Raw genomic sequence first — 14,361 nt, 5'->3', positions numbered from 1 at the left:
ATAATGGGAAAGCAGGGTTTAGTTAATCTAGTGTATAATGGGAAAGCAGGGTTTAGTTAATCTAGTGTATAATGGGAAAGCAGGGGTTATTTATTCTAGTGTATAATGGGAAAGCAGGGGTTATTTATTCTAGTGTATAATGGGAAAGAAGGGTTTATTTAATGTAGTGTATAATGGGAAAGCAGGGTTTAGTTAATCTAGTGTATAATGGGAAAGCAGGGGTTATTTAATCTAGTGTATAATAGGAAAGCAGGGTTTATCGATACATATTCTCCTTAAGCTTGTGCAGTAAATCACTTGGAAGGTAGATAATTCTGGGCATGTTGAAGAATGATCTGCACTGCATCAAGGAGATTCAGAATCTGGTCACAACTTTTTAAGTGTTGCAATCTCCTGCTAACAAAGCCTTTCACTAAATATGAGAGCTCATCAAGTCAGCTGGGTTTACAACACCTAAAGCATCAGGCTAAAATACTATATTTACATCAGTCATCATAAATACCTGAAATTCTATTTGCAAGAGTCAAAATAAAACATAAATAGTTTTTCAGCAAATGTTCAGGTGTTGTAAGCCTAACCAACCAGCTGGTTTGGAAGAGAAATGAGTGCATGTAAAAAAAAGAAAACGAAATAAAACTGAGGAAAGTTGAGTATGAATGTTTTAGGTGTTCTAAATTACATGTGCAGCTGCAGCAGAGAATGGAAATTCAACACACTGTAATTACATAAACTATACTTTATTTTACAATATTAACATGAAATGTAATGATATAAGATATATATAAAAAAATTCAAAGTCAGAGATTAATAACAAGAAAAGGTTACAGTATCTAATGCCACACTGTACCTGAATATTATGCTAATTTTTCTACAAACATAGAAGGGAATTTTCCTTCCTTCCCTGCTGGATCTTGGACTAGTTTTCCCTGCCACCAATTAGAATTGATTATTCTGGTAAGAATAATTCTTTCTCCCTCACTAAATGTCAGTTCGTCACTGTTTTCACCTTGAAACGGATACTTTGCAACATACCATGTTGATGTGGCTTGATTCTGTGTAAAAATAACTTTACTTAAGCAATGAAAACAGCTTTTTAACATTAATTATAGTTTGGCCTTTTAAAAATAAATACCGAGTATAAAATTAAAGATATACTTTAAAAAAAAACAGGTTTTCTTAAGATATCCCTCAGCTATCAAAATCAAAGAAACTCCAACCATTCAATACTATCATGTATTTATATAACTTGACATTTGTGTTTATTAATACTTCTCTTAGAACAATTTCTGAATATTTTCAACAAAGTTAATAAAACACTTGCTTCAATTCTATTAATTCTGTTTTCTTCATTCTATACAGAAGATTTCTTTATGGATATTTTAGAAACACATTTTACTCATAAGTTAATCACGAGGCATGCATGTAAATCTTTATTTTATAAATGGTGTAAGTTTAAATTTATGATATACTAACTTCTGTCTCTTCTGTAGGCTTATGGACAAAAGCTGCTGGAAAGTATCCTTTCTGGCCACAGCATTCACCATACAACCAGTCTTTGTTGATGCGAGCTATAACATTGATCCTATCACCTTCCTATACAAGAAAACGGGACAGACAGAAACATAATTATCATGTAATATTAATAAATTTCAAGCAATCCTGTGTCGGAGAATAGAATGAAAGAAATTACAAAAGATCATTTATAAATCAGAGTACCCATCTAATCAAGCCACTGTTAAATTAGTATTTAAGATGGTATCAATTAATACCAACATGCCAGTAGTCTAAGTATATTCAGAATCATTCCTCTCTTTTCGTTTTGTGACTATAATATTTGCAAATAACATTTCGAATTGAAAGTGTGTTACAAAAGTAATAACAAAGAAAAGGAAGAAATTATACATGTTTCACACACAGTAACTTACACTTGAGGTTGTTAAAAACTAAACAAGATATTGCAAATAATAATGTTTTAGAAGTAAAATGAAGTTTAAAGGTGACTTTGCTCTTATATATGACTATTATAAATCATTTGATCTTCTCTTTGCTATCTCCATCACTAGCGAGATGATATATGACTACACCAACTGTTTTTAAATATTTTTATTCACAGCATCTGAAAGCTGTTATGTGATACCACTACTACCTGGTCTCCAATTGGAAAATTGTATGCCTTTGATGAGCACATTTTTTCTCTTAATGTATGTTAAAGAAGTGATTTTAATGATCATAATATATCTAAAACTGCACCGTATAAGCCATATGCAGACTGTCCACCTTGGAAAAGTACATAGTTTTGTTATTTTTATGACAAACTTCTGGGCCCCTTCCAGCTTTTTTCCTGGTAAAGTTTTAGAGTCCAGTCCACTCCTGCATATCCAACACCTACAGCCATATAAAGCACCAATGAGTAGCAAACTGAGTTGATGAAAGCTTACAATGTTTAAAACTCTAGTTCCCAGCCAGTCATGGTATGGATTTGTCACCCATTGTAAGTTTAATATCAAAATCAAACCTACATTAATTTCAAAGTTGATACATGATTTCTACAGGTATATAGGAGCGAATTATAAACTATCTTATACAGGAAAGTAAGTTACAGAAAGATGTCACCAGGAGAAGAAAAAACAAAATATCAACCATTAAGTGAAAACATTAAAGCCAGTGACAAGTCCCAACTCTGAGTGTTTTAATGAAATCAGGGAGTCAAAAAACATGTTATATAAAAGAGCCCAAAAAAGACTGTCTTGTGACAACCAGATTAAGCAAATGTAGACACTAGAATAATTACATTACAGGTGCTCAAGATAAACCCAAAACCTACAGGATTTCCACTGTATCAGAAGTAAAGCACACAATCAACTAACATGTTATCCCACATTTAATGCATGGCATACATAAGATACTCAGCTTAAATTGTAGTCTCAGATAAACTATTTGTGGATTACAAGATTTCCCAATGAAGTTTCTGCTTTTCAAGTACAGTTCTATGTAGAATGACCAGATTATTCCAAACAGAATATACTTATACGAAACTCTATTAGCCACTAAAGAGGTTCTTGCTGAATAAGGTAATGCTTGAAAACCACAAGAAGATACAATTAATATTAGCTGGATCTAACTGAAAATAAATATAAATTTGAAACAAAAATAAAAAAACTGAGCCAAATTAAAGTTTAGTTTTAGTAAACAATCGTCAGAATAGTAAGGAAGTACAGAGATACCCATAACTTACACAGGAAATGACTTTCAAAGATGTTCTATTCTAGCAGCAAGAGCCAATGACATCATGTCTCACTTGGTGGATGAAACTCTCACTTACAGTTTTTCTGTAGTAAAGCCTAGTAATATGTGGCTTGAAGATGGAAATAACAGGTGAGCATAGCCATAGATGTGCTGAGACAACGTTCCTGACCAGAGAGGTGTAAGCTATAAAACTTTGGCCAACAAATGGTACGCTACCAAGCATATACTAGTAGCCCAACATATAAAACACTTCTGCAGTTAAATGACTGTTATGAAGAATGCACCAAGAAATTAAAACAAAAACACAATTTCCTGAATATTTTACTGACTGGTGAAAGTCACTATTTCAAAATGCTATAAATTTACACAGTTATCTTTTACCGTAAACTGTCTATTCCATCATAAAACTGATGTCACGTTGTTTCTGAGAACCTCGTGTTCATTACTCAAGATTTTTTTGTGATCGTGCAGCAGTTAATCGAAGCACTTGTTACAGTGAATTGCAATTCTATCCTTTTGCACATCCTTGTTTTGAATTAAATTCAAAATGATGCATATTAAAGAACAATAAATTATAAGTATTAAAGAATTTATCTTTTTACCTTTTAGTGTATGTGTCTGAAAGAAACAGGTCACAGTTACTTGAAATTATCAGGCTTTCATGTGAAATAATTGGTTTTCTAATGAACTTCCTGCCACACTGTTGTGGTGGTTTGCATTTATAGCTTCAAATGCCTGAAAATGGGACTCGTCAAAGTCTGAATCACACATATATAGTACTCCACAGTCTTTACAAGGTGCAGTAGACAGACTGAACCAAATTGATTAGTATCAACATGTATGTAGGTAACTAAAAGAAATAAAAGGATTGTCTCAATATCCCTTTTCAGGAACAAGTATATGAATTATCTACAGAGTATAAAGTATGTGAGCTATTGATAACTTGTAAATGAAAAGAGGGTCCAAGACCTAGACTTGAACCCGGAACCTCTGGCTAACAAGGCCAGTGCTCTAACCATCAAGCTACCCAGGAGTACAAATGGTTTCTGTTAATGATCACTTATAAAGCTTCCCAACATTAGTATCATCACCATACTACCTCATTTAATTTAATACATAATTACAAGTCTATAATTTGGTCTTTGTACCTATCATAATATGGTACGATACTCATGGTAGGAAGCTTTATAAGTGAACACTGACAGAGATCACTGGTAATTCTGAGTAGTTCAGTGGTTAGAGCACATAGCCTGAGGTCTTGGGTTCAAGTCTTGGTCCTGGAAATTATATTCATTTCCAAAATATCTAACATTAATCACTGTGATAACTTGTGCTCTAAAGATCATCAGTAAATGTGAAGCAACAAGTGCTCTTCTAACAGAAAAACCATAACAAACATCAAAATCTCAAAAGACAAACAGCTGAATAAAGAGAAGCAGCAGGTCAGCCACACTCATGTATCACTACAAGTAAACTTCCCTGTAAAACAGATAAATTAATAGTTCTGGTAAAAAGAAGAAAGCATTAGACTTGTTCTGCTGGTAAATCACCTTTTCCAAGCAAGAACAAATTGTTTCGGAATTGAATGGTGCCTTATACATAACTGATACATAAAGGGATCAACTATGGTCCTGGTGAATGACATTGTTTCAAACACCAGACACACACACTAGGAAGGTCCTCCACAAACTCTATCTCCATGATTCACCGCTGCCATGCTGGATTATGCCTTGCTACAAAAATGTAGTCAACCTCTTAAAACTGTTTTTAAAAATTATCTAAAACTCTTATTTCAAGAGTGTCTTATAAAACGGCAGTAAAATATGTTATACCTCATACTTCCCCATCAGCTGTAGTAAGGGAACTTTCTTAGTTGCAAAGTTAAAATCTGTTACTAACTAATCTCTTTTATTGGCTACAAATTTACATTTTGTTAAATGATAGGCTTCCTCTCATGCTTGTTTGAGTGACATGTTGCCATGATAATACTACTATTTGAGTCTGCTTGAACACATAACACATGTGTTGCATAATGGTGATAATTTTCCTTGTTATCAGGAAGGGTTTAGTTGCCAAAACATTTGCCACTGAAGTTTCATCTCTCAGCATTTCTAAGGAGTTGATCAAGTGTGTGTGTGTGTGTGTGTGGACACTAAGCACTGACAGCTGTTTACTAAGGAGTTGATCGAGTGTGTGTGTGTGTATATGTGTGTGGACACTAAGCATTGACAGCTGTTTACTAAGGAGTTGATTGGGTGTGTGTGTGTATGGACACTAAGCACTGATAACTGTTAAATACAACACTATAGAGGCTTTCACAAATGGTCTCAGGATGTCCATGATCACCATCTTCTTGACAGCATCTTTCAATTGGTGTTTTTAATCTTTTTTCATCTATATTTGGACAAATGACAGCATCAATAACATGGAATACCTTGTGCTGTAGCTTAATTGTTTTGTTAGGTCGCCACAGCAAAAAGCCCTGAAATCTTGCTTAAATACTGAATGGTTCTCCAGATCTAATAAAGGACTACTTTCAGTTAGAGTTCCTCTGATCTCAGTTGAAGATTTTTCACAACTTTACTTTTTTTTAAATAGGCTTTACTACCACAAGATAACATGTTGTCATTAATTTATAAATTTATTGTACAAAACTACTGTATATCACAGTTGCCTCACACACACTTTCATGGAACAGGACTCACTGATTTATTGCTAATAGACTAATAACACAGCCCTGTGATGGATTTATTGTCTTGAAATTTATATATGTTCTACAGTAATTCCTGTATGCTGAATCCGAAAATGTTATCAATTTTTCTCCATCACAAACAGATTTTTCACAAAACGTCATATGTACTTTTACACAAGTCAATCATTTTCATTGAAATCAGATCACATTTTGTTATGCTTCAAATGTTGATAACCACTGGCTATAACCTTCTGTAGAACAATCATGACATGAGAGTCTTATTGATTGTTCTAGAACCCATGAGACACCCACATAATAATAAAAAATTTTCACTGTGGTAAACGAAATAATAATTTGATCTAAGTAAAAGTTATTTTTTCTTCCCGATTTGTAAAAAAAATCTTTATGTGATAGAAAAAAATGAATATTATTTCTGAAGTCTGCATAGCTGAATTATGGAAATTCCTTTATTAAAACCAAAACAATTTTTATGAAGTTTAAGTTCAAAGGCCCGAGTAATCAAATCTTGGACATTATCTCAGAAACAGGATGAGAGGAAAACAAAATTAAAAGGAGGTGAAGCTATAAATAAACTAACATAACAATTAGATCATATTCAAGGCACTAGGAAAGTTTTACTGAGTTAAGAATGTGCAGTATCCTAGGATTCAGAACCAACAGTACTGATCTTCATAATAACAAGGACCTAGTATGAAAATAAAAAGTGTAACAAGACTTTATATTACCCAATTTTGGAGCTGTTTAATGGCATGCTGAAACTAATTCTCTAGTCATATTCATATTATTACCCATGGTGTGAAAATTCTAAAATTCTGAAGACGAGAGGCAGAAGACTTTCGAAATGTCGTCCTTTACAGTTGTAGGTTTCTACAACAGGCAGTTGCTGTCCATTTGAAACTTAGATTCAAGTAATTTATTGTTTACTGCATATTTTTTCCATGATTGCAGTCTACATTGCTAGATTATCTGCCGTAAAATGCAGCACATATACTGTATGGATTGATGAACTACCAACCTTTCTTGTTTAAATGGTATTACCCCAGCATGAACCAAGTCAATAGTCTACCTCATACTGAATAGGTGGGCAAACTTCATATTTACCAGAGAGGTGCCATGTCACATACAGATATGGCTATTATAATATGTTGTATGTGATTCCCGCAGCAGATTTGGTACGTCAAACATTATTCACAATGTTCAGTGAGCCAGAGTGCAAGCACACCAAATGCCATATTTTGCCACTGGAGTTTGTACATTTCAGTCAGGTGCAGTGCACAGATATTCAGTACAGTAAAAAAATGAAGGTTAATGAGAAAGATATATGTACATATTATAAAGAACAAACTAGAACTGCATAGCTGCAGGAACTAAAAAAACAAGTGCTAGTGAGATGTGGTTAGATTTGAAAAGCTGGAGCACTATGGTGGCTTCACTGTTTGTTTGTTTTTCAGATTTCTTGCAAAGCTACACGAGGGCTATCTGCGCTGCGCTACCCATCCATAATGTAGCAGTGTAAGACTAGAGGGACGGCAGCCAGTCATCACCACCCACTGCCAACTCTTGGGCTACTCTTTTACCAACGAATAGTGGAATTGACCTTCACATTAAATCCCCCCCACGGCTGAAAGAGCGAGCATGTTTGGTGGGAGGGGATTCGAACCCGCGACCCTCAGATTGCGAGTCGAGCACCCTAACCACTTGGTTATGCGAAGCCACGGTGACTTGATGACAGGTTTGTTAAGGAAAAGTAAACACCAAAAGGTAACAAGTGCAACATGTATTGATCATTTTATTTGATAAAAACAATCACCATAATTTACCAAAAAGTAAAATGAAACAAATCACCTCAAACCTTGGGCTCTTGGGTTGTTGCAATGGTAATGCAATGCCTACAGTACATCAGGGGTGCCATTCAACAATGGAGACTGCTTATATTTATAATTAGTGGGTGTGTCTAAATTATGGTAATCTAAAACCCTGTGCAGAGATTTTTCATGAGTTTAAATAAAAGAGGATGGACTCAGATGTACAAACAACAAAAATACAATTTTATTGACAAACAAAGCAAGAACAAATAAAACTATGAATGTTCAATCTATAACACAATCTAGTCATTAAAAACTGAAGTTAAATAAACTGACATTTAATATTAAAATAAAACTGAAACAAATGATGATTTAATTAAAAGTGAACAGAATTATAGCTATTTGGAGTGGAACATTTTTATTAAAACTTAAAAGTTAATGTAAATAAAGTTAAAGTTAAGAAAACTATGCCACACAACTGGCAGTGAGCTGAAACAAAGAACAAATGATCGATGAATACCATTTCAAATGCAAGACTCGTCTCTTCTAAGTTTATAGACAATACATTTGAAATTAGAAACATTACTTTCATAAATCACATTCTCTCTCTCTATAGCTGATGAGTCACAAGTTCGATACCAGGAATCTGGATGGATCTCACTTTGATAGTCAGTCACGAAATGATCCCATACTCTGTGTTATGTTGGCTACAGTACAACTCATAAGATGGTAGATAACACTCTTGACCGAGTCTTGCAACAGGGGTTCATATTTAGGGATGATTTTACATTTGGTTTTTATGTTAAGATTAAAAATACTTTTCTATATCTCAAAATATTCAAATTTAATTTGCATAATCCATAAAACCTCCTAAATAATTCTATCAAACTTTTTTTTTGCAGAAACATTTTATCTGTTATTTTCGACATTACAACTTTATACACACAGATGGTCAATTTTACTGACCTCATAACCACCATAAAAAATTAGGAAATAAATCTAAATTATTCTTTTTTCTTTCTGGAATGATTGCAGATTGCAACAGAAAATCACAACTGTTTATCATATATAGCTTAAAGCTAAATAACAGTATACATTTATTTATACTCAATTTTATTGTTTTATTGCCCTTTGAACTATGTCTAACTAATAATCCCACCACACAAGCTGTAAACCACTCGGTGTACGGTGTACGTGCAGTTCACATGACCATATCGAATTAAGCAATGCACAAGCTACTCACAAGCATACCTTGTGAAGAATTTTCAATTATTATTTTCATTATCTTACCTAATCTAATTTTATCTAATTAATTTTTACATTTTAGTTTTTTTATAATAATAAATAAAGAATACACAGGAAAAACAAGAAATATAATACTTACGCAGGTTTTAATTTTTTGCTGTTGACTGTCAATGAAACTAAAACCTACATTTTTTTTTATACTAGTGGTACCATTAAATATTTTTTTATTTAATTAAATAATGCAACTAAGAACACAGAATAATAACACATAAAAAACAATGTCCTATAACTATAATAACTTCTCTGGATTTTTAACTATGCAATAAGAGCTCTTAAAAATTCAGCTAAGCTCATCAATGTGTTTTCTGTAGGAATAAAGATTGAACTGGAAGCAAAATAGACAATTCTCTGTATAGAAAATAACATAAAACATCTATCATTTGATAGATTAAAACTTGGGCTTTCTATTGGTTATAAATAATATAGTATTAAATGTCAGAGAGAACTATTCGTAATTTGTGAAAGAGAGGATGTGACAGGTGGGTGTGGTAGGTGGGTCTGATTTTCTAGTTTATGGCTCTGTAACCAAATAAGACTGGAGGCTATAAAAGTTATGCTTTGCTTGAATAATATCTATATTATAATGAGTAATGTACATTAAATCCCATACTTCTGGGAGGGTTGGTAAATAAATTAAAGAAGAGAGCAAATGTCACAATTCTCATACATGAGACTGAGCATTTTTTAAAATATTTCCTTATAAAAATTAAGAATGTAAAATGTATATCATATTAAAATTGGGTTTATTAAATACATTTGGATGCCAAGTTTATTTGTATACATTGATAATAAATTAGTTTAACTATATTTTGAATGTAATCCTGTAAAAAGATTGAGACATACACAGAAAAAGGTATCCATAGGGAAAGAGTTAACAAGAATTGAAGTAGTGGCTATTAGCTCATGAGCCCTGGTACTTGCTGGCATTGGATATGGCAGATATAGTATGGTTGACATATTATTGTTTGTTTTTTGAATTTCGCACAAAGCTACACGAGGGCTATCTGTGCTAGCCGTCCCTAATTTAGCAGTGTAAGACTAGAGGGAAGGCAGCTAGTCTTCACCACCCACCGCCAACTCTTGGGCTACACTTTTACCAATGAATAGTTGGATTGATGGTCACATTATAATGCCCCCATGGCTGAAAGGACGAGTATGTTTGGTGGAACGGAGATTCAAACCTGTGACCCACAGATTGCGAGTCGAGCTCCATAACCACCTGGCCATGCCGGGCCGACATATTATTACATATTCTTTTTTGTTTTCACTCATATATTCTTAGAATTACTAATGTGATTTTATCCTGCTGATGCTTTGGTTGCACAAACTGCTCCAAAAACAAAAAGACTATCCTTTTGATAATAATTTATAAGAATTAGTACAAGTAATTGAAAAATAAATTACTCACTTTAAAAACTAGATCATCCTTCTGTTCTCCAGGAAAGTCATATAATGCAACCACCATACAAACAGTTGATGCTGTTTATAACAACAAAAAAGGGATAACAAATCATTAATCACATCATCAATAATAAAAATATATCTACTTAACAGGATTTTCATTGCATAATTAAAGAAGCCTGTTAATTGTGTCTTATAATTTAGAATAACCACCCATTCACAACGATGGCCTTAATTACTCATATTTTTCAGAGCAAAAAGAACATTTTTTTCTCTAAAAAATCTCATGAAAATGTTATGTGGTCATCTAGACCTGCTTTATTAAAGTAAAGAAAAAAATCATAAAAAAAAGGTGTTTTAAAATCATATTTCAATTATGTATAAGAAAAAAAGAACGTCTGATTTAACTACACGATTTTCCTACTTTTTAGTATATTGTATTTTCTTTTAGGAAACAAATCATCACGTTGATATAAATGCTTAAGTGCTAGTAAATTCTCAAAATGATCTCAAAGTATGACTCGTTTATAAAATTCTGAAATGTGAAATGTAGACTAAGTCATTTTTAGTTAGGCTTAACATTTGTAACATTTTGTTCAATTTTATCTAATTAACAACAAATGTATATATCAATTGTATGACCACTTCTTTTAATAGCAATCACAATGAGCAGCAGATCATGGATAAAAAGGATCTTAGAGCAATGTTATGGTTTCTAAGATTGGAAGGGCGTCAAAAATATGAGACATTTTTTGAAACTGGAACTCATGAACCTTTATGATAAAAATCACAAAATGCATGCCAAAATTTTTTTTACATTTCACTTTTATTTGCTCAAGAAAGGGTTTTAAAAAGTAAATTAACAATAACTTTACTAAATTTTTTAAAAGTTGCACCCCACCTGGTAAAGTTTGAATAATATTTTCTTTTATCCTAAAGAAGTGAAAACTTGGGCAGAAACTTTAGTCCAATGATCAGTATAGCACACAAAATCACAGCTTTGTATCCACTCAGTCCAAGTTTTTACTTCTTCAGATAAAACCTAAAAATATGGAATGTTACAGAATACCTAGATTCTTAGTATATATATTAATGATAACTGTAACGTACATGAAATTATCGTAGTGTTATTGCATCACTTCCTTAGCTTTGTTACTCAAATGTTTCATGGTACATTATTATATACTTCATAATATTATTTTTACTAGCAGAAATGCCACCCTACAGGTGACTGTTTATGCTAATAATTATTAATTGTAGTATCCATACCTCACAGTAAAAAATTTGGAAAAAAGCAAACATTATCTAAAAAAAAAGGATTTTTTTTGGGGTAGTACTGCACAGAAAATGTGCTTGGATTGTGCTATTTAGTCATAAGCAACGTATTGCATCAAAATGATTCAATGTACAGAGCTTAAAATGCTCATATATTCTACTCATATAAACTGTAATGTTTTTATATGTTAAAAGTGGTACCCTTTATTGAAAAAAAATAAGTTTATTTTTAAGAACTCCATTTTTTATTACTATATTTACAAATTACATCAATAAAGATATAATCAAACCTTCACGTACAGTTCTAGTGCAAGTCGCGTTCTTGTTGTGAGGAGAGTACTTTTATTTAAAATTGTGTTCCATTATACAGAAATGGTTGTTGCACATACCATAGTTATTTATCTAATTGTCTGAATTTTAAATACCCAAACTCTGAAATATTTTATGGTTTTTTGTTTGCGGTGCCATTCAACATATGATGCAGGAGTTTCGGTTACATACATAGATACTGACATGCACGTTACATCCATTATAGTAGGAAGTTGTATGATATAAGAATCTGTTTCAACTAAAACTCTGTAGATTGTAACCCACTCAGTCCAATAAACTGTTGTATTGTGGAAAGTTTCCTCAGGATTCTCTTCAAATGACAAATTTACTTAAGGAATGTTACTACTGTACTTCATTTCTGTACATCAATCTTTTGTGATATTATGAATACACCAAGTGTTTCTAACTTCTTGTAGTGTTATAATATTTATTCTGAATTTAATTTCCTCTGAAAACTGTTGTTTGTTGTTCTCAAAGTACGTAATACCTGTTATTGCCAAATGAGAAGACTGCTATAATACAATATCTACAAAAATGTCCTTCAACGGTCGTTCAAGTTATATCTAGAGGTTATGGCCCCTCCTGTGTTGTAATGACAATGAACAATTGTGTAGGTAGCTCATGTTGCACTGGGTAAATGTGAAGGTTTTTGGCATTTGGGTAGTCTGAAACTTCTTCAACTACTCAGTCTATTCTAGAGTTTAACCAAATAAATCTGAGACAAGCCACTTCAGTCAGCTATCCATTGTAAGTGCTTCTATTATTCAATGAAACTATGTAATAGTTCAAACATATTCAGCACAACCATGCAATAAAAGTTATACCTTTCTTTTCTTGAGTTTCTTCACTATTGAGAATTTCATCCTCTTTCATCTCTACAAATGATGATGGAAAAATACCCTTCTGATTGTTTAGTGAACCCATCCACCAATCTGCATTTATAATTCCACAAAGTGTAATTATGTCTCCTTCCTTAAACGACAGTTCATCCGAATTTTCAGCTTCAAAATTGTAAACAGCCAGACACTTTTTCTCTTTGTTTGAAGAAGCTACACTGTTAGACTTATGTAAGAAAAAATAGAAATTCTTAAGTATAGTGAATTACTAGTTTAACCCATAATATATATATAAAAACATATATCAAAGGATTTTGAAACATCATTATATCAAGATTGTACAGTTATTTTTGAAAAATCTGGAGCAAAATTAAAATATGATGAACATCTATAAACACCAAGGTGAGAACTCCCAAATGTCTGTCCTGTCTGATGTTGAAAAAAACTAATGTAAGAAATAAATTCAAAGAACTACATACAGATATTCTGTACACTGTAAAATCATAACTTTGAACTATACCAGGTGTTACAATACATTTTTAATCGCTATATTCCATAATCAAGATAACTTAAAGATTTAGTAAACCAAAGAAAAGAGTTGAAGTCAGTAAGATCATAGAAAAAAAGAAAAAGACTGAGATGGTTTGGACATGTGGTAAGAAGGGAAGAAATGCTCTTCTCATTACACCTCTTTCTTCCCTTCTTACTACATGTCCAAACCATTCCAGATTACACCTCCTTCTTCCCTTCTTACTATATGTCCAAACCATTCCAGTACTCTTCTCATTACACCTCCTTTCTTCCCTTCTTACTACATGTCCAAACCATTCCAGTGCTCTTCTCATTACACCTCCTTCTTCCCTTCTCTCTACATGTCCAAACCATTCCAGTGCTCTTCTCATTACACCTCTTTCTTCCCTTCTTACTACATGTCCAAACCATTCCAGTACTCTTCTCATTACACCTCTTTCTTCCCTTCTTACTACATGTCTAAACCATTCCAGTGCTCTTCTCATTACACCTCCTTCTTCCCTTCTTACTACATGTCCAAACCATTCCAGTACTCTTCTCATTTACACCTCTTTCTTCCCTTCTTACTACATGTCCAAACCATTACAGTACTCTTCTCTGCTCTTCTCATTACACCTCGTGACACAACTGAGTGTAAACTTTATATTAAGTTTAATACAGCATTGTTACATTAATACACCTACATGGAGTAATTAATAATATGGCATATTTCAACCTTAGTGTTTATACTGGCATATCTTTCACTCATATTAAGAAGAGTTGTTGTGTGACTTAATATTAGAAGAGTATTGTTGTATTCACCACATTTTTATATATGACAAACCTTGCTTCATTTATTTTTCTTCTTAGGATCTTATCTGATTCTTTTTTTTTCATAGGTTATCGTCCAGTACATTATTTTTAATTAGACCGACGTCCC

At 32.8% G+C, this 14,361-nt stretch overlaps 1 protein-coding gene across 1 annotated transcript in view; it reads right to left on the bottom strand.

Moving 5' to 3' along the window:
• LOC106466218 overlaps nt 1-14,361 on the bottom strand; it is a 95,445-nt gene that overhangs the window by 8,578 nt on the left and 72,506 nt on the right. The window contains exons 10-13 of the mRNA XM_013926467.2: nt 12,900-13,137; nt 10,478-10,548; nt 1,474-1,593; nt 848-1,052 (exon numbers count right to left, since the gene is read on the bottom strand). Coding sequence (XP_013781921.1) covers nt 855-1,052; nt 1,474-1,593; nt 10,478-10,548; nt 12,900-13,137 — 627 coding nt within the window. The 3' untranslated portion in view covers nt 848-854. The remainder of the gene's footprint in view (nt 1-847; nt 1,053-1,473; nt 1,594-10,477; nt 10,549-12,899; nt 13,138-14,361) is intronic.

The sequence above is a fragment of the Limulus polyphemus genome, unplaced genomic scaffold, assembly GCF_000517525.1.
Source record: "Limulus polyphemus unplaced genomic scaffold, Limulus_polyphemus-2.1.2 Scaffold2189, whole genome shotgun sequence".
Lineage (NCBI taxonomy): Eukaryota > Metazoa > Arthropoda > Merostomata > Xiphosura > Limulidae > Limulus > Limulus polyphemus.
Note: the sequence above shows the minus strand (reverse complement) of the source record. Positions and strands in the feature narration are given on the sequence as shown.